This window comes from Phoca vitulina, unplaced genomic scaffold (genome assembly GCF_004348235.1).
Source record: "Phoca vitulina isolate PV1807 unplaced genomic scaffold, GSC_HSeal_1.0 scaffold5, whole genome shotgun sequence".
Lineage (NCBI taxonomy): Eukaryota > Metazoa > Chordata > Mammalia > Carnivora > Phocidae > Phoca > Phoca vitulina.
In genome coordinates, this window is record NW_022589708.1 from 74,475,256 (window position 1) to 74,496,938 (window position 21,683).

A 21,683-nucleotide genomic window follows, 5' to 3' on the forward strand; every position below is an offset into this window, starting at 1 on the left:
TCTGGCGGTTCCTGCATTATGTTTAAATTGTAACTCGATTTCAGAATGGATGTTCCTGGTCATCCGTTTTCTGCTGGCTGGAATGCTTTACCATCACAGTGGGAGGGAGGAAGGAAAAGGGAGTCACTATGAAAAGCAGACACTCACTGATAATGAAGTAGAAAAGCGATTAGCCAAGATCTTCTCAAAACCTCCTGTTGGAATGTGAAATATTGCTATTTAAATGATAAGACCTACACTGTGAAAAAAATTATTTAAAAATTTACCTCTGCATATTTCTATTGCTGGTCAAATGGGTTAAATAAAACTGACTTTCAAAAAAAAGGTATTAGAATATTTCATACTGCTTAACAAGGCATACGATGAGCCATCAGCACCAGTTACTGACATTAACCTCTCAAGTAAAAATGATTTTTGAAAAGGGGCCTTGTTGGCAAACAGAGAAAGCTGACATTGAACTAACCTAAGCCCTGATGGGAAAAAATAAATTTACTCAAGTCATCCCGGAAACAGAGGCTAAGGACGCGGTACCAGCCCACCGAGGCCTGACACTAACCTGCCTCCACGCCCATCGGCTCACCTCCCCGCAACACAGGTCAGACCACTGTTTCTTCATCCTCTTCCAGAGATTGCATAAAGATTCTGCAATCCTTTCATTACAGCAACGGCCAGTGGCTCGGCTCCTGGGAAGTCTAGCACAGCTAACGAGCCACTTAAAGGGGAACAAGAAGTCCTTTGCTTGCTCCGTAACAAATGACAAAAGGTATTTAAGTTTTCTTCAATTATTAAACACCCGTCCATAACAACAACAACAACAATCCCAAAGGCACTCAGGATTTACCATCCGTAAAATAACAGAGAACCAATTATTTTCCGTTGACACAGGAGGCTTAGGCATTAGGTAAAATGCTAATTAGGTGTTTTACTTCCTTAGGAGTTGATTTTCCTCATCCTCTCTCTTTCCTTTGCCCAGGATGCAAACAGTCACCAGAAATCCCCATTTGGGTAATCCAGTGAGCCTTTCTGTAATTTCCTGCACCGTTTACTCCCTTTGTTCTACTAATGCATTTCCTCACCTGTTCTGAGTATTTGTCAGCAAGGTGGCAAGTCTCCCTGGGCTTGCGTGGGGGTGCGGTGGACTCTCCCACGGTTCTACGAACCTCTCCCTGTGGTCTCAACCGCCACGGGTGCCGTCTTAGGTCTTGCCCTGGGTTCTTCCCTACACAGGATTAAATCCACTCAATTAGTTTCTTTCATAGACCATCCTAGTCTCCATTAAGGTGATTCTGGCTGGAAATCATCTTCCTCAATAAGGCTTTTCTTTTCTGAATCCTATCAAAGCAGCTGAGTGCCTTCGTGAACTCCTTTGTTTGTATTTGCTCTGAAGTTGACAGACTGACTGTTTGGTTTCCGTATTCCTGTAGGGAAGGGCAGAGTCTCTATGTTCTCTTTACATTTAGGGATGCATAAGGCATGAACGTGCAACTATTATTTTCCGGTTTCCTTGGAGTTCTGCTAAGGGAAGTTATCAAACTGGCAGATTTTGACCTTTTCCCGAAGCTTCCAATCAGATTCCTGCTCTCAGGAAGCCAGCTCTCCTGGTCTCTCTGGGGGCTCCACTGCTTTCCACGTAAGCCAACTGAGACACAATTGGAAATGGAAGCACTTGGGTAGCTCTCAATACCCTGGCTTTGTGGAAGGAAGCCTGGAGTCAAAGAGGAGGGTCTGGCCTCTGACTTTGCTCGGGTGATGCTGGGGGGAGGGGGTGACCCCACCTCCTTGAGGCTGAGCCCCCTTTTCTGCATAGGAGCACACTCATTCACAGCATGTGGTGATAATCATTTCGAGACAAAGAAAATGGGCCATAACTCCTGTTAAGCCCATGGCATTAAAAACAAGGAAGAGAGGGGGTGGAGGGTGGGGGGCACTTCTCGGGATTAAAAGAAACATAAAAACACAGCAACCAAAGGTTACACGTGGCCCTTGCCTCGATCCTCATGCAAACCTAATAAATCCCTAAAAAGAGAGGGTTGGTAGGACTCAGAAAATCTGTTTATGGACCGGGTATCAACTAATACCAAGGAATTATTAATTTTTTTTATGTGATAACAGGCATTGCAGTTACGCTGTTTATATGTAATAGCATAAACAAGTGTAACATGTATTAACAGATAATACATGTTAAAATGTACGATGCGATATTTAGAGCTACATCCTTAAGTGTGTGAGGGTGAAATGTGAGGTCAGGGATTTGCTTTATATGCTTCAGCGAAACCCAAACGTGGCCAAAAAGGAGCTAGATGAAGCGGCTGTGGCAAAATCTTGGTAAGTGTTAAAAAATTTGGGCGGCGAGGATACGGGAGTTCTTTGTACTAAGTTGCCCTACTGTTGTGTATGCTGAATATCTGAATAACGGACAAAAGTTTCAAAATGAATACATTAAAGGCAGCCCAGGCTGACAGTGTCCTAGTGGCGAGAAGTCAGACAACTTAGTCACGTCAGAGAGTGTGTCCTCAGGACTGCAGGTCCCTCCAGGACAAGGGTCTGCCTCAACTGTCCCCGAGGACCCAGACCTCGACCTAGTACCGACACTGTTGTCTAAAAAGAGCCAAGAGCCAAGGGCCAAGGGGCAGCACCAGCCGCAGAAAAGCATGACCAAGCCCAGAAAAGCCTGGGAGGGCAAAGGGAGGTGGAAGGCCAAAAGAGGGAGAGGAGGCGGAAATCACTGTGTGGCCCGAGTCTGCACTTGGTTGGACAGCTGATGGGAAAGGTTCTAGACCAGGGAGCTGCGGGAGGAGGGCTGTGCTTTGGAAACAGGCTCGGCTGTGTGGAGGGTGGAGCGAGGCAGGCAGGCACCACCGCAGGGAGACCAGTCAGGGGGACTGCGCGGCAGAGAAGCCACTGACCCCGGGAACGGTGCTGGCCCCGGGGGCTGCAGAGGTGGCCTATTTCGGAGTCCTGGCGCCCTGCTGCGTGCGGCAGCAAACGGGACAGGATGATGCTGAGAGAGGGTGAGGTACTGCAGCACCTTGTCACTGATGGGGGCGTGGTCCTCAGGGGGAGACGGCCAGCTCGGGCAGAGACGTGCTGCGCACAGACAGTCTGGATGTGGGATGCAGCCTGGCTGGGAACACGCTCTTCTTTGCAGCGTAGAGTCAGTGGAAGCAGAAATCCAAGGCTGACTTGGGCAGCTGACAGGATTGTGAACGCTCTCCCACGCCCCTGACCCCAGACTCACTGTGGCTTCCTCCCGCTGCTCTGGTGTGTCTAGGGCTCGGCAGGGTCCGTGCCCTTCACCCCAGTCAGGGGCGCGTACCCTGATGACGCAAACCGGAGAGTGTGCTGGACTCACGCTCTGAGAGCTCTGGGAAAACCCACGTGCGTTAAAACGGCCAGTGAAACTTGGTATTCAGCTTCTATGTTAGGGAACAACATGCTGTCAACACTTGCCCAGCGTCTCCATATGCTATAGATTTAACATGTGTTATTTCCCTTAAACCTCCAAGTCACGTGATGGTGAGAAAGCTGAAGGTCAGAGACGTAAATAACCCAGCCAAGGTCACACAGCTCAGTGAGTGGCAGGGCTTAGAGCCCCACTCAGGTCCGTCTGTCTCTACACTCGGTGCGCCTTCCTCTGCTTCATGACACAGTGATGGAAAAAATGCAGCTGGAAGTGAAATAAATCCTAACCAGGTGTTGGGAGCAGACATTTGCCACCTGGCCTGGAGAGGTCTGCTAAAATGATGCCATAATTTCCTAGCCTTTTAGCTAATAAAAAACTAATAGACACTTTAGGGAGGAAAGGTGTGGGGAGGGGAAACAAAGGGAAGACAGAGAGACGTGCTGCCAATAACCAAAACTAGGAGGAAAAACTATTCCTCCTGAAATGATTTAAAGTCTATATTGGGGAAATAATATACGATCAAGCCGGTGTATCTCCTATTTTGAGGCTTGCTTGCACTCATCTTTGACTCAGCAGTTACACAATTTTGACTTGGGAGGTGTGACACCACCAAAGAGCTTTTAAACATTATTTTAAAGACCAAAGGATCTCTCCTTAAAGCTCAAAGCATAGTGGCTATTTTTTGAGTTGAGTACTCACCTCAAAATGTATTGGGGAGTTTTTGTTTTTTAATATAATTGGTTTTTAAAAGAGCACCCAGGTGAGTGTCGCCTGGAGTGGACGAATAATCTTTGGTGTGTCTGAAAATGGTGCTGATGTGTTTCAGGCTCTGGCCTCTATTTTCCACTGATAACACTCCATTAGGATTCCCAGATGGCTGGCTTGGAGCCGTGCCCCGCCTATCTGCACAAGGGAGCCTTGATGACACGGGCGCCGTGTGAGCCCAGGCTGTGGCAGCCGGACACAGACCAAACCACATTTCCCTCCGGAATCCCCAGGAGGCGGACAGGCCGTCTAGATTACCCTGTGTGTGCCGGCTCGGCCCCGGGGTCACAGAGCCCATGTATCAGCATTCACGAGGACATAAAACCAAATAAGAGATTCAGTGATCGCTCACCATAAGGCAAAGACCAGTCACCCGGCTGCCTTTACCAAGGGCACAGAGTAAATTATACTGCAGGGAAGCACTTAAGTGAAAGAGAATCCCACCGCCTTGCTGGGGAAAGCCAAGGGTAGCAACCAGAACTCCTTGACCTTGAAACTGGAGAAAATCAGCCCAGGGCCTACCCTACCTGCCCGCCCCCGGCAACTGTGATGAACAGAAGGAAGTTCTAAAACAAAACAAGGGTCTCCTTGTGGTTTATTCAGATTAAGTATAACTGGAAAACTAGATGTTTTCATCAAATATATTCACCTTGCTTCTTGACTGCTATAATACCCAGAACATCCGAACACCCCCTTACCTTGCACCAAGGAAGAAAAACAATTTAAGGGGAAAAAATTTAGTTTGCCACCCATACATGACATTTTAGGCATTTTTAAAAATTATATTTGTAAAGGTAAATGACCACCGGTAGGTTTTCTTCCACCAGAGGAAAAAAAAAATTGCATGAGTTACATTTTAGGAATAAAGAGGGAGAGGGAGAAAATATTACCAAAACATTGAAAGAAAGAATTCTTCCCTTTAGCTCATTTTTTTAGACACCCGCAAAGTACTGACATGCATGACAGATTCTATTCCACACACAGAACAGTAGGGATATCTCTTGGTCAAGATTTTGGGGAAGATGGTTTGGGGAAAGGTATTCTGAACAATACAAATACTAACAAGTGTCTAGTGTTTGTGAGGTACACAACCAACCTATCAAGAAAAAATGTGTCATCAGGAAGAGACAAAATAAAAGACAAAATAAAAACATTTCTGTTAGCCACCTGAAGCATTTTATTTCCCTGTACTTTCTAGATGTCTCATTCGCAGATCTCGTCTTTTTTCTTTATCAGCTTGTTTTCTCTAAGTCATGAGCACAGGCTTAATTATGCATAAATGACACACGTTCATTTTGGAAGACAAGTTTTACTAACACAAAAGTGCAGGAGCATGCTAATGAAATTTTCATGTTTACCAAAATAATGTAAGAGTTTGGGGCTTCGACAAGATCAATAAAATGGTAAGTTGAAGTGTTTTATTGAATGGATAAAGGGCGTAGAGGGACACTTAGAATTTCTAGCTACCGTTTCAAAATTGTAATTGTAAATTTGGCACAAAAGGGCTTTTTTTTAGATTAATGCATAAAATTTTTGTTCTTTTTCTTAGGAGTACATTCCTGAGAAAAACTGCCTGAACATTTGCCAGTGACTTGGGCCCAGGTTTTATGACTTGGCAGAGTGTCCTGAAGGGGCCTTTAGGAAGGCTTTCAGCATTGAGCCGCGTAGCTGTCCTGTGGTTAGGGATGTTGAGGACACCTGGTGAACAGAGGCCCTGGAAGGCAGGATGGGTGGGAGGACCAGCTCCCAGCCTACTCATCTTTGCATGGGTAGGCGATGCTGACATCCCACACGTCTGTCCATCTGTGACTCTGTTAGCTCTATTCCGAAGCCATGACTTAAAGGACCCCCTCATGACAGGGCCGCCTGCATCTCTCTGAGCATCTCTCTGTGGCTACTCTCTGCGTGAGCTGATGCAACGGGCATGGATAATGCAGGTTCACCCTCCCTTCCTCACCACCAACTCACTGAGCTTTTGCAGTTCCAGTCGGTCAACAAATATTTACAGAGCTTTCACTGTGTGCCAGCCTAACAGCTAAAGAGAGATGCACAAGCACACGGAAATATTCGGTGGGGGTGGGGAATAAGGAGCAGGGAGGTGTGAGAAGAGAGAAGTACTCAGGCTCCCTCAACGAGGGTGTCTCTAAATCCTTACAAGGAAGAACGCAGCTCAAGAAACCTCTGTCCTTCTCCCCCACCCCATCCCTGGGCTTACCCTCCCCCACCCCTCACCAGCACCAGGGGTGCACAGGAATCCAGGCAGGTGTGAAAGAAGCAAACAAAGGTGATAAACGAACAGTTGTGAGGCCAAGCAGGACAAAATCAGAGCAGCCGGTCGCCACTATCTAGTTTGCAAAGGGACCACCCAGAAAATCTGGAGCAATTAGGAGCGAGAAAAAAAACAAATGGTGGTGGTGGTGGCTGGGCGCTTGAGGATGAGGGGAGGAGGGGATCACACAAGTGCGGCAGGACACTGGGACTGGAGGAGACCGAGTCACGGGGTGGGGGGGGCACACTCACATTCATGTGCCATCAGTACAACTATGAAGTTGCAACATTTACAAAGCGATCAGAAAACAGATTTTAAAATGCAGAGGGAAGGAAACCACATTTAAATTCTAATTATCTTCTGATACTCATTGGAACACTGAAAAGTGAATTTTGAACAGGATATGTGAGTTTTAAAAATTCCATTCTTTTTATCAACATTAAGGAGGGCTCATACCCCCTCCGGCCAAACTGAAGACCAGCAGCTGACACTCTGCATTCCGGCCACGGGTCAAGCAATACGCTGTGCTGTGCGCATCGTTTCATGAGCCCCAGCCCCCTTCCCCCCACATGTTAGTCTTCTCACTGTATGAAATAGCTTGTCCAAGGTCACATGGCTAAGCAGTAGCTGAGCCAGAATTCAAACACAGGCTCCAGATTCCTTTCGGGGATTGCACTACGGCACACAATCCCACCAGTGCCTCTGCACAGGCTGCTCCCTCTGCTGGAAACACACACTCATTTCCATCTACTCACCTCCTCCAAGCCCTCTTTTCCATCCTCTCTCCCACGTGAAGCCCTTCATCTCTCAAGCCAGATGGCCTCCCGGCTTGCTGCCTCCTCTGAATGCCTCCACGCTACCCACCCCATGTCCAGCCCCGTTTTAACCTCTGGGGCCAGAACCAGACCCTGACCCACATCAGATCAAACACGGTAAAGCACATTCTTATACCATGCGAGGGGCAAGGTTTTCCTGTCCAATGTTGGAGAAGAGTTTTAGAATTTGGCTTTGAAATTCTCATTTTACTTAGAAATTACCCATGATCTTTCAGCAGTTACTGCGTGTATGTAAGCATTCTTGAGATCTAAGAGGCCTTGGGAGTTGTTTTCAAAGATGCTAAAACTCGGTGTGCTTAATAAGCCTAGCAGTTACTAAGACTGATCTGCATTTTGTAGAGTTTTAAGCCTTTATGAATTTCAATTTGCAGAGGCTTCTCCCTATTTTTAGAGCCTATGAACACTTTTTTTTCTCAGGTCTCAGAATTTTGTAAGTCCTTGAAAATCTAGTAGGTGCTAAGCACTGTGCCTAAAGAATCTAACGGATAGCGCAGGCCTTAGCCAAGAGCTGCCCTGTGTAATGGTTATATATAGCTCTGCTTCAAGCCTTGCCGCTGTCCCCACACACTCGTGGCTTTCAGCTTATTGAAGACAGTGATTTTTGTCCTGTTGACAGATTATTCTTTAGAGTGATGAGCACAGCTGCCACGTAATGGATGCTAATGGACTCACTTGTTAAAAAATGTCATAAACAAACACAAAAACCACAGCTACAACTACGTACTCTACCACCCCTTTCCTAAAACATCTGCAGTTATTTAAAGTTATACTCCTAATGCTTCTCAAAATTTGGATTCTCTTTCCCTAAGAAAAATGCTTTGTCTTCATTGCTTTGGACGATGGTATGAATAAACAGAATACAAACAAGACACATAGTAGGAATCTCTAAAAGTATTCAACTTGTAGATTTCTGTTTCCCTGGTAGTTAGCTACATATTTCCTTCGAAGCATTTATAGGAGAGTTGTACTCATAATTTTCCAGACATGCCATGTGTCTAAGACAGAAATGCTAAACTGTTCTTGGGTCCAGGTAGACTTTCTTTGGCAGTATATGGGCTTTAACTAAATGCAATCTAATAACATTATAACAAAAATGATTAATCAAAAGCTTTTCACATGCCCAACTTTTAGGAATGGGGAAGAGGTGGCTGAGGTTCTACCACAAATAAGGGGAGGGAACGACAGCATTTGTTTCTGTGAACTAGCCCGTACGTCACATGATCGTTTTCACACCACCAGCAGAAAATCATGACTCATGAAAAGGAAAACAAAAAGGCCCAGGTATACTTGCTGTGAACCGTAACAAGATTTACATGAATAACAGGCGTTATTTGGCGCGCAAATCTTCATGGTAGATACTCATCCTTTAGTATAATAATTGGCCCTGATATCAAAAGGCCTAGCTTTTAAATACTCTTTGGTAAAATAACCAAAACAGAACTTTTCCACATCAGGATAGTGTTGCTACTATTTCCTACATGGAAATAGTATGGGTTGTTTTACCCGGATCCAATAAAAACCCCAGCTTTACCCGGGGACAGGCCAGATTTCACGCAGCCACTGAGAAAATGTAATTTAAATCTCCCTATGACAGTATTCTTAGAGAATAACCAAAATGCTTAAAACTGAGCAGTTCATGCTCGCATGGAAAACCAAGAAGAGAAAAAGAAAGCCAGGAAGGAAAGGTAGGGAGAAGGGCCGGGAGGACTGGTGCTCCCCACACACTCGGCTGGAGCTGGCCCACCTCTTTCCATTACTGTCCCGAAGCATCGCCTTCCCCATCACTCTGGACTTCATCTCCAGCTCCTGCACCTCCTCCAGCAACGTTTTTTTGCAGGTATGCTTGGCCCTGTGTCACAAGGAAAAGACAAAAAACACATGACACATGAACCTTACACAGCTATAGAGACCAGTCGCTCCCTTTGGGGCCATATCTCAATGCCCTTTGAGGCCGAAGCTGTGGCTTTGGACATCACGGAACACTCACTGTCCCTGTGTATGGCCAGGGTTCCACTTTCATAACTTGGGAAGCATCCCAAGTCTTGTAGAACACACTTGAACCATGAACCTCCAAAGTTACCCCACATCCCCCAAAGAACACCGCTTGTTGCCAAAAGCCTGGGGATCTGGCTGAGGACCCGCGCCATTCAGACCAAAGACCGGGGTTCATGGATATTCATGGGTCTCTCTCTAAAGCTTCTCACCGCAGGACCTAAGAACCCAGAAGACGCTTTAAATCCTTACCTAGTGGATGTATGCTGGTCCCCAGGCCCTGGCCCCTACTGTGATCCCAGAGCCCCGAGTGAGAAGTTTGTTCTCTTTTTTAGCATGGAAAGAGCCACTATCAGAGCAGGAATGGGAATTATAATGCTGGAGTTCATGCTCTTCAAGCCAAACCCTGCACCTAAAATTTAGGGTCAACACAAATATCCAGGCACAGCTTCTCCACCCTTCCCTTGCAGAGACTTACCATTAGGGCCCATATTCATGGGCCCGCACGGAGTAAAACAACTGAGGGAGTAACAAAAACATGCTGGCCTCTCCACCACAGCCGAAACCTCAGCCTGGTCCTGTCACTCCCCTTGAACTGTAGGAAGAGCTGCCTGCACCCTTTTTCTGGTTAACCAAAAATACCTTACAACGTTCAAATAAGCGGCTGAGCTAGGATCTTCCTAAAATTGAGGCTACGCACAGAGCTACTGGTTGGAAAGGATCCAGTTGAAGAAAGGCAGTTGGCTAGACATGGGTATGAAATGGGAAAAGAAAAACTCAAGAAGAAAAAAAGGCTCCGAACTTAGCAATACAGGGCCGTTTTCCTTATTATAAAAAGCTTTTCATTTCTTTCAGTGTAAACAGATGTGAAGATCCTGCTAAGGACCAGGACTCCAAGACAGAATACGAACAAACGCGGAGCATCTCTGCAAGGAAGTGAGAACAGTGTAGCAGGAACATTCGTGAGCGGTTTCAGGGGAATCACATACTCCCGCCCACCCTCCACCTTCAAGGGAAGAAAGTCTGTTAAGATAATACCCAGTCATCCCCTAACACTCCAAGTTAATCTATAATGGAGTATTAGTCCTAAGACACGGTATATGTGCCTGCCATTCCTTTCCCCCAAAGTAAACACGAGAACTTAGCCGCACAGGTTTTAACACATAATACCTTAATTACATCAAGCCGAGTCCGGGGACTCAGTAGTGATAACATACCGCAGTTCAAAGCAGAGGCTGTGGAATTTTAATTTAAACAAGAAATGAGAAAACATTTAACGTTTTGCTGGAAACAGTCAAAAAGAATGTTAAAATTTACACTGTTCTGTATTATCGAATATTTTGGGCCCCCAACTTTCATTTTCATCTCATGGGCTCATGGGGCTAGAATGGTAACAAGACAACCGAGGGGCAAGCCCCACTCCAGCAGGATTCACCCCGGATACACAGGCCCCAGGAGAACACGCGTGCCTGCCCTGAGGATGAGTGTGTGCTCTGTTTCAGACCCTCCTCCCTCTACCACTGTCCTCCCCCCCTTCCTCTCTCTTCCTCCCCACACAGAGCAAGCAGAGCTCACTAACCTCTGGAACAGCCCTCGGACTTCTCTTCTGGGCTGGGTGACAGGGGCATCATCAAGAAGCAGACGAGGAACAGGAAGGCGGGCCAGTGGGTGCAGGGCACTGGAAAGCTATACCTTAGCCCAGGGGAGAAAGAATCTGGCCCACTGCATTGAAACTGCTGGTTTGGGCTCATACATAAAATCACCTCAGAAGGAAAGGATCTGAGGATGCTGATGCCCCCAGGCACTGTGCATGTTCTCAGCGGACGAAATTCATCTCTATCCAAGAGTTACTCAGCAATTTCTTAGTATTTCCACTAGGCTAGCTCCCGTGAGCTCGCCTGGGGACTTGACCACTATTTGAGAACGCTGGGTAGCAACGCTGGGGATGATTCTGTGAGTGTTTCTGCTTGTGGCACTGAGGTAGAAGCAATGTTAGCAATGCAAAACTGCTTTCTCAACAGCCTTTACCTAATAAAGCCTTAATTAGATAAATGATTCCCCCCCTGCCCATCAAAGTCCACCTGTGAAAAGCCAGTCTTTAAGCATTAGCCACCGGCATGCAATTTAGGTCTCACCAGGAGCTGGGGTTTGGCTTGCTCTCAGTCACAGCTGTGACAGAGTGAACCCCATGATCCATGAGTGGCTTATCCCCAGTGGTCCGGGGCTGCTCCATCTAACTCCGCATCAAGAAACCAGATGATTGCAGAAGAGGCAACGTGGGGTTGCTTAGCCACTGTCAGAGTGCGAGAGTCATCTGTGAGCCCCCAGGGATAGCTGTGGGTAACTCCAGGTTATGAGGAACTTTTAAAATAAATAGATTGGCTTAGATTTTCTTTTTTTTTTTTTTTCTGGAAACTTTTTTCCTCGACTCTTTCTTTTGCATGGAAAAGTAGCAAGTCAGAAGGATACATTAAATTCTAAATGTGGATGAAAATGTAAATACAATGTGCTTCACGTGAGCTTAGTTCACGTAGAAAGTTTTTTTTTAAAAAATCAAGACTCATTTGTATACAGAAATTTCTTATTACCTTTTATTTCCATTTAACTGCCTATCTGGGATTATAATAAGGAAATGAAGTCATTCTGGAATTGCTGAACGTATTGTGTGCTGACTGGTAAAGTATAAGAGATACAGTTAGATAAAAGGAGACTGGTTCCTGTGTTCAGTGGCCTTGAGCTTTATATTATTTTTATAAAGCAACTAACGGATTTCTCCTAAATGAGAATAAGTACATAGCAGCTTACCTAAGAATGTTGTCATGGGCAAACATTTTGGAAGTGTGTACGCTAAAGGATATTAAAATAGTTCTGGCCGATTTAAACTTCATGCTCCTAATAAAAATACTCATTAGCCAGGTATCACATATAATCAATCAATTATTTTAGTAAAAGATGTGTTAGTTTGGTCCCTCATGAAAATTATGGTTAACAGGATAACAGAGTAGGTACTTTATGGCGTCCAAATCTGACTTAAGATAGTCTAGTAATGGATCTTCAAGCAGAAAGCTAACAGACTTCATGGAAAAAATGACTAAATTACCTCATGCTGAGTTTCTTTTTTCTTGAGTTTTCTTTTTTCTTTTTTTTTTTCCTGACTCTGAACAGTCTAGGTCCTAAAATGGCAGAGAGGGACTGGGCAAAGTAAGGGGTGGGGGGAAATGCAGAAAGAGAGCAGTTCACTTTGCTAAGCGCTCCTAGAAAGACACATGGAAAGGTGGGCCTGCATTCTGCTGGGATTTAAAGCTCTTTCAAAATAGAGTCAACCACTAAAATTCAAAACAAAACAAGAGATCTGTAAGATTGGCCCAAGGCAAGATGAGAGAATGCAACCGCCCTGCAAACATTGCCCCACGTCCCTGTCATGGCACAGGCTCCTCGGGGACCCGGGATTCCGGCTCACTTCACTCAAAACTCTCCTTGGAAGTCCAAGGAGAGCCATAGCACATCATGTTTCAATAAAGAGTTGACAACTGGAACCAAATGAAGGGTGGCTGTGGACAATCAGGGCTCATGTTTTTGTCCAGCGTGCAGGAAGGGAAAACAGAACACATTCTGGGAGGTAGAAGCTCAGAAGGAGAAATCACAGTCCCGTACAGTGGCCTCACTGGAGGTGAGCAATGCATAGTCTGCTTCCACTTCCCGGAGAAACCTCTAATTTACTGGATCCAACAACATCTATTTCAGGCGGGGAGTATAACGTAAGATAAAACCCGAGCCCCGTGATCTCAGGGAAAATTCCCAAATAAGCTTGCCAAATGCTTGTCTTTGACGAGAGAGGTGACTGTAGTTTAGACATTAAATGTGTGTTACAAATTGAGCATGTACTTTGGGCAAATACTGCCGGGGGAGGGGCGGGCAGAGCCAATATACACCATTCTCCCTGGCTTCCCCGAATAAAACCAGACAAAAGTACATTTCTGTAAGTGCCTCTGGACTTCAGTAGGAGCCTTTCCGGCTCAGCCCAAAGCTGACGTGCTGTCTGCTCCTGAGAAGGGCTGTTTTCTGGGCCTGTCCCGGGCAGGAGGCAGCGGGCAGGACAATGCCCAGGGTCTGCCTGTGCTGGTCCCCCGACCAGCACCTCCTTCGTAGTGCATGGGCCCTCCTCCTACCTGGCTGGCAAGCTTCTCGGAAACAAGGGACTTTTACTTTTTCCATATGGTGGAGCTGGAGGCAGTGCCCTTTGATTTATCCTTGCTAAAATGTAAATGGTGCTAATTTTATAGTGCCGGGGGAGACCAAACACAAGTCCTGTTTGAAGGAGTAATTTGCTTCATTGGTGACCGGTAACTTTTACTTGGAATGGATTGGAAAAGGTCCAGAAGACTGACGAGGAGGTAGAGACACTGTAATCGGCAACCACTTTTTGAAATAGTAGAAAGATACTTCTGCTAAACTCTCACTCGCAAACACACAGACTCGGCAAACTTTTTTTTTTTTCCATGACGTTAATCAAGATAGTTGAATTAAAATAGGCTGAGATTAATTTATAATCACATTCCTATTCTCAATCACTATAAATTGTAAAGTGATCTGATGTAGCCAGTATCATGTTGTATTTACCTAAAACTAACCTGTCATGTAAAATTGAAGAGATTTAGCAAGGTAATAGAGTGTGCCACAACTGGGCTATGTGCTGTAAGAACAAATAATAGAACTAGCATTTTGTTTCAGCGCATTTATTAGATTAAGAAAACATCTTTCCTGGTTATAATAATTTCATTTCCAAGGATTCTAATTCAGCTATTTATAGAATACAGGTTTAGCAGATAAAAGGGAAGTAGTGGAAATCAAGGCTTTTAATAGAGTTATTTAATTTTTAGTAATAGTTGCAAAACTTAGTGAAGAGAAAAAAAACACCCAAAATATGTGCTATACAATTCTCTCTCTTCCTCTCTCTCTGCATTAGGCATCACTGGTTGTCAAGATAATGCCAAAATGAAGACTTCTTCAAAAGACATCCTTAACTGTCAGGCAAGAACAATTCTCCTTGAATGTGGGAGGAAGGGGAGATAAAAATGAAATCTGATGTCTTTTCCTGGAAGGTTTGGATTAAAGTCTCAATTCTCTACCTCAGGGCCCCAAAATAATTATGCTTTGCCCAAAGTAAAACCAATCCAGGAGTCTCAATTTTCAGGGAAGTTGGCAACTATTTGTAGGAGGAATCAACCTACCCCAAACAAAAATCAATATTATCTCTTTTGGAGTCTTCCATCTCTTTCTCATGGATGAAATTAAAATTAACATTATCTTGGAACTTAGTTGCTTAGTTTACCTCGTGCACAAGATATTTCGGAAACAATTTATTTTGAAACATGTAAGCAAAACTGCACATGAATTATTTCCTACTTAACCTACATTATAATTTCATCTTTGTGATTAATCTTCTCATAGATTTGTACACTGACACTCTAAATAAATTACTTTTGAAGGACTCCTCCTGTGAATTATTGGAAAAATGAAGACTACTTCATTCCAAGTTATTTTCTAACTTGAAATGGCTTACATATACACAATTTTTATTTAAGTCTGGGATTTAAAGCCAGGTTATATTTGTGATCACTTAGGCATTGATTTTTTAGATATAAGGAGAAATGAGTTTTGGGTTATGCTTCCTAAACCTGATGGAATGAATCTGTACTTAGAAACCCTCCCTTAAAATCATGTACAAGCACCATACCTACTGACCTTCACATAGCCTGTCTTGGGACTCCTTTTTGTCTATATTCTCCTATCAAGGTGAAGCACAGGTTAAAAGAAAGAAAACCACAAGAAACCAAAACCCCCAACATCCTTTATAAATATCTGTTGCTGGCAGGTAGCAGGAGACCTGTTCCTTCTGAAGTCTCACAGCATGAAATACCCTATGGCCAGGGTTCATGACAGGTGACTGCAAGGACAGAAGAGCAAGACTTAGGGTGACTACGTCACTTTTCACTTACGCTCTCCATGCTACATCTTCCATCAAACATGCTGTGGGCACCAGAAATAATCCCAGCCAGAAGTGTGCGGAGCTCAGGACCATTGTTGCCTGCAAGAAACAGAAGTGACACGTGTGTTAATACTTGTTCTTTCAAAAGCAGATGTAATTGAACCAACGTGAAACATTCCATGACACAAAAACAACAGAAAGCATTAAATTCAACCACAGTGAAAACATTCACCTAGGAAGGATGTCCAGGGGACCTGACGTGGTGAGCGCCTCTCTGTTGATCTCCATCAGCTCTTGCCTCCTTTTATTTTAACAAGTGTTGTCTCCTTCTGTCTATAAAGTGCTTTTAAGCCCCCTTCTGGTCAGAATGTTGACCCTAAAGCCCTCCTTTAGAGAAAGCTGGAGCCAGACTCCTACCAAATGAACTTTTCTCTACTAGGCTCCTCACCTCCTCTTCCCCTATCCATGAGTTCATGTTCCTTCACTGCTCATTCATTCACAGAACCAGTACCTTGGCGCAAGGCTGGGTGATTCTCAACACCCAGAAGAGGAAAAGGGATGGTTATAGACTTTGCCTTCAAGGAACCTATAATTGTAAGTACGCGTGCGCACACACACACATACACACACACACACACACACACACACACACACACCATTGTGTGGTATAATCTACAGATTTTCCTTGACTTATGATGGGGTCACATCCTAATAAACCCAACATAAGTTGAAAATATCCTAAGTCAAAAATGCATTTAATAACCTAACCTACTGAACATCATACAGTTGGGCAATACCATCTATTATATCTATTATAAAATAGATATTATTATAAAAATGGAAGTTCCTCAGAAAATTAAAAATAGAAATACCATATGATCCAGTAATTTCACTACTGGGTATTTACCCAAAGAAAACAAAACACTAATTTGAAAGGTATATGCACCTTTATGTTTACTGTAGCATTGTTTACAATAGTCAAGAAATGGAAACAACCTAAGTGTCCATCCACAGATGAATGGATAAGGAAGATATTGTGTGTACATACACACACAATCACTCACACATAATGAAATATTGAAATATTACTTGGCCATAAAAAAGAATGAGATCTTGCCATTTCTGACAACATGGATGGACCTAGAAGATGGGCTAAGTGAAATAAGCCAGACAGAGAAAGACAAATACCATAAGTGAAAACTAATATGTGGAATCTAAAAAAACAAATGAACAAACAAAAAAAAGACGCATAAATACAGAGAACAAACTGGTAGTTGCCAGAGGGGTGGGGGGGTGGGGGCATGGGCACAACAGGTAAAGGGAAGAGGGAGACACAGGCTTCCAGTGATGGAATGACTAAGTCATGGAGATGAACCGTACAGCACAGGGAATATAGTCAACGGTACAGTAACAGTGTTGTACATGTACATGTACATGTACACATGGTAGGTACACTATGAATAGACTTGTCAAATCACTATGTTGTACACCTGAAAACAACGTAACGGGTGTCACCCATATTTCAATTAAAAAAAACAGAAAACAAGATTGAAAATATAATCAAGTGTCGAGTATCTCATGTAATGTATTGAACACTGCACTAGAAGAGACAAACACATGGCTGTGTGGGCGCAGAACGGTTGTCAGTGTGCAGGTTATTTACCCACGTGGTGATGTGGCTGGCTGGGAGTGGCCAGGGCCCAGCATCATGAGAGAGGATTGTGCCACAAACTGCTAGCCCAGGAAGAGATCCAAATCCAAAATTCCAAATATGGTTTCTACTGAATGCGTATCACTCTCACGCCATCATAAAGTTGAAAAATCCTAAGTTGAAAGTCCATCCGACGTCAGGGACCATCTGTCCACTAGACACAGTGGAATATAATATGGATCATGATCACATTCTACGGGGTTTCAGAAGGCTAGAAGGCTGGTAAGGCTTCTTAAAGAAGATAGAAGGTGAGATGTGTCCAGAAAGATAAACAGGATTTCCAGAGCTAAAGAGGGGCAGAGAGAGAGCAATTCCAAGGGGAAGGCTGAATGACAGGGACAGGCAGTGAGGAGTGCAGCCTTTGATGAGATTTACTTGTTCCTGGCATGCTGAGTCACAGACAGTTTTGGGCAGAGGGTTTTAAGGAATAGAGTTGCAGGGCCGAGTTAAATGTCAGGCGAGGAGCTGAAAAGAAAATTTAGGGCAAAAGCAGAGGGAGGGATAAGTTTGCTCTGAACAGAAACAGGGGCTGGGGAGTCCAGGGTCCTCAGAGTTTGGTTTCCAGGGAGCATGGCTGGGAGCACGGAGCTGGCTGGCCTAGGAGGGTGGGCTACTTAGAAAAGGGACCAAAGTGACAGAACCCTTTTACATTCATCGGTTTGCTTTTTCTGGAGGCCTCACCATGCAGTTCTACCAGAATAGACAGGTTTTGCCACAACTCATTACAAAGTGGCATGAGGCTTTCCAAGGGCGGGCGGGCAGTGGGGTGGCTGAGGCACGTGTAGGGTGGGGGACACTTTGAGAATCAAGGGGGGCTCAGGGCAGCTCTCTTCAAGTGCTAGAGGGTAGGGTTCACCCTGACCCCAGTGTGGCACACAAGCTTCAACTCATTCTGTTCTGGGGGGCCGGCCACTCCCACTGAGGCCCTTCTTGCTCCATCTGACTGCACCTGAGAAGGGCTTCTGTCTCTGTGCCTGTCCTCCCAGCTTCTCCGTCTGCACCCCGAATCTCTGGCAGCCCTGGCAAAGCCCATGCCTGACTACGCCTGTCTTGCCTCTGAACTCTGGCACATCGCTCTGTGTGGTACTAGGAACTTGACGACAATGAATCTGAGAAGCAGTGAGGTCTGGGGTAGAGCCGAACTCCACCCTGGCATCAGAGGACCTGCTTTCATTTTCTAAAACAAGAGTGCCAGCTTTCTGAAAGAATAGTTTTGAACCTCAAAACTATGTGAGTACATTGTGCCCCATCAAATGTATCTCTCCAAGTTCATCCTAAGGAAGTAAGAAAACATCAGAAGTAGCTAGTACAAGAATATCCACGTAGTGCTGCTACCAAAGAAAGAAAGAAAGAAATGTCCAAGAACAGGACTTAACTCTACGGTGGGACGTACACACAATGGGCCTCTGTACAGCAATGGAAGTGATCGAGAATTATATTTGTTGACAAAGAGAAAGATCATGTTATCCTGCTAAGGAAAGCTCTAGGTCCTGACACCGCTTACAACAGACCTACCATGGCAAGGGGGTGGGGGGTGGGAGAAACAGCATAATTAGGCCAAATCTCGAAATTGAACTTGAGATGCCATGTCCTGATGCAGTCCACTGCAAGTTACCGTGTCTTTTTTTTTTTTTTTTAAAGATTTTATTTATTTATTTGACAGAGAGAGAGATAGCGAGAGCAGGAACACAAGCAGGGGGAGTGGGAGAGGGAGAAGCAGGCTTCCCTCGGAGCAGGGAGCCCAATGTGGGACTCGATCCCAGGACCCCGGGACTATGACCTGAGCCGAAGGCAGACGCTTAACGACTGAGCCACCCAGGCGCCCCTATCGTGTCTTTAAGTGTTAAGCATTATACACATATCTATATATATATATATATCAATATAGACTCTAATTTTTGTAAGTCCTGCTTTAGGATTTCCTCACCTTTCACAGACACATTCTGGGACTTCAAAAACAGTGAGTGGTCCCGGCCTCGCTGGACTTCAGACTACTACCCCCTTTCATATGTGCGTGCTTACATGTTTAGGAATAATGCATGGAACAGCAAGCAGAAGGAGTATGACTGCTGATTATTGTTTGCATATCTCTTTGGCTATCTCAATTTCCTCTTTTTTCCTACAGAAAACACGTCTTCCTCATATGAAAGAAACACTTAACTCAAGCCCACCCTCCATCCCCCGAGCGCACTTCAGGAAGGAGCGGATTAGCCAGCTCCCTCGGCAAGTCCAGCCTCCCCGCGACAGCCCTCTTGCCTCTGGGCCTGACCGTGTGGCCAGTCCAGTCCCAGTGCTGAGCTGGCTCGTTGGGGTTTGCTCTCCACTCTGCATGCTTAGGGTGGGGCATGGCCCCGGAAGGTGGACTCCTTCAAGCTATACTTACAGGGTTACATCCTGGATCATCTGCCAGGTATATTTATCAAAGCATAGGGTCATTTAAAACTAACATTTTACAACAACAAGGTACTATTTAAAACAGATTATGAAACTAAGAATTTTAGTTGCTGAGGGAAGTCAGGACAATGAACTTTGCACTGCCCTGTTGGAAATAGGAAGCCCCCTCTCAAATGAACAAAAGTTAGATAGAAGTGTGCAATATTGTTTTGTTGTTGGTTTTTAAAACTAGAAGCTGGGAAGATTTCATGTATATAACCTAAAGGTGTGTCTCCAGAAGGGTTTCTACATATTTTTACAGAATGACTGAGCTCCAAAGTCCTAAAAGCTTCTCTAAGGCCACAGCTTTCGTTATTTAAATTTAATTACATTTTTCTTGTTCTCTTAGCATAGCAAAAAAAAAAAAAATGTTTACTGAGCTGGGCTGGGTGACTTAAATTACCCTCTGCCCTCACCCCTCCTAAATACTGTTGAATGAGGTTTTAAAAGCATCCTTTTGATGTGCTGTCTATTGGGAAGAATGCACCCCTCAGTTAACATATCTTTACTAGCACCGACCTGAACCACTCAGGTGCCAAATACATAGGAACCCACTGCAGGTAAACTGAGGCATAGGTGGGTGAACTGAGTTGACACATTAGGGCACAAACAGGTGAGAGCCCTGATGGGACTGGAGGCTTGACTGATTGTAATGAGCTGCCCAGCACAGCTGTGGAGTTAGACCAAGAGTATTAACCAGGGACACCCATGATGGGAGTGATCAGGGATTAGTACATTCATTTGCTACAGCGTACTACTCATCACACACCCGCCCCCCAAGGAGCCCAGGTCTAGCCACCCAAGAAAGTGGTGATAGATGAGAAGTTTTTGTGTGTGTGTGTGTGTGTGTGTGTGTGTGTGTTTTAAGATTTTATTTATTTATTTTTGAGAGAAAGAGAGCACAGAGGGAGAGGGAGAAGCAGACTCCCCGCTAAGCAGGGAGCCCGATGCGGGACTCGATCCAAGGACTCCGAGATCATGACCTGAGCCCAAGGCAGATGCTTCACCGACTGAGCCACCCAGGCGCCCAGGAAGTTTTAAAAGGGAAGCAGAAGTAACCAGAGCCAGGTAAGGGCAGTTTGCGCTCCCAGTGTGGGGCGCAGGGGAAACAATGCTGACAGTGGAGAAGGGGACAGCTTAGCTGCCCTGGAGAAGGAACTAGGATTTCTCTGCGCATCGCTAAGTGCCAGGCCTTCCCATTTAATCCTTCACATGTTCCCATTTCACAGAAGAAAATTTAAGTCTGCAACTCTCCCCCCGCCTAGGACTTGCTGCCAGATTCAAACACACGTTGCTTGGCCCCAAACCCTCCTCCCTCTCCCCAGCATGAGCAATGAGGAGCTTCCTTCTTCCCCTGCCAGCCTGTCCCAGGGCAGGAGAGAGCATTTTCAAGTGTAGACAGGGTACCATGCTCCAGGCACGAGTCTGACTTTGACTTAACACCAGAAAGCCAGGGCACCAAATTCAAAATGGAAGTAAAAGAAAATCTGAACAGCTTGCAATGTCACAAAAACAGAACCAAAGAAAAGCCACCCCAATCCCTGCACCCCCACCGGGCCACAACAACAACAAAATTTATCCAAACCTTAAGGCCCGTCAGCCTGGTAGAACAGTTGTCCTTGCAATCCCTAGCTCCTCTTTTGACTCTTGCTTTATTTTTTTTTTCTTCCATTCAAAGGCCAAGGGAGCCCCAGTTTTGCTTGTGAGCTCTGACTTTTTGAAAACCTTGTTTTCCATGACGGTGCAGAAGTTCAATCTGCTTTTCTCCCTTCAGGAGCCCTTTTCAGAAGGGCGGCAGTGTATGTTTGAACGCTATTTGCTCTGGGCGACCGTACAACAGTGGACATGTTTGGGAGCTGCACACCCCTCCCAAGCCTGGGCTGGGAGGCAGGTGGCTGCACAAATCCACCCTCCACAGGGAATTCTCGGAGCATGCGGAACCCAGACAGGTGTGGACTCCGCAGTGCAGCGGGAAAGAATTTCCCGTGGCCCCATAAAGGACTGAGTGGGACCGCATTCACTTGCCACAGGAGGGAGGATGCGAATTCTGAAATAGGGTTCCTTTCCTGAAATCGTGCATGCCCCACTCATCCCCTGTATAAGATGCCAACAACCTGGTGCGAATTTTAAGCTTAGATGTACTGAAAAGGGGAAGACATCTCTCAGTTGTCTTCCATGGAACATCCCCTGAAGATTACCCTACCAAGCACTCTGTAATTGCAAATGCATTTTTAGAAAAACCACCAAGTGATCCTAGAAGTACCTCCATACCTGTGCTAACTCAA

The 21,683-nt window shown here is 45.2% G+C and overlaps 1 protein-coding gene across 5 annotated transcripts in view; it reads right to left on the reverse strand.

Moving 5' to 3' along the window:
• The window catches only part of LOC116631775 (phospholipid-transporting ATPase IB), a 590,846-nt gene that overhangs the window by 39,245 nt on the left and 529,918 nt on the right, over positions 1-21,683 (reverse strand). For all 5 annotated transcript variants that reach the window (XM_032403315.1, XM_032403320.1, XM_032403319.1 and 2 more), the window contains exons 34-35: positions 15,265-15,353; positions 9,018-9,122 (exon numbers count right to left, since the gene is read on the reverse strand). In XM_032403315.1, coding sequence (XP_032259206.1) covers positions 9,018-9,122; positions 15,265-15,353 — 194 coding nt within the window. The remainder of the gene's footprint in view (positions 1-9,017; positions 9,123-15,264; positions 15,354-21,683) is intronic.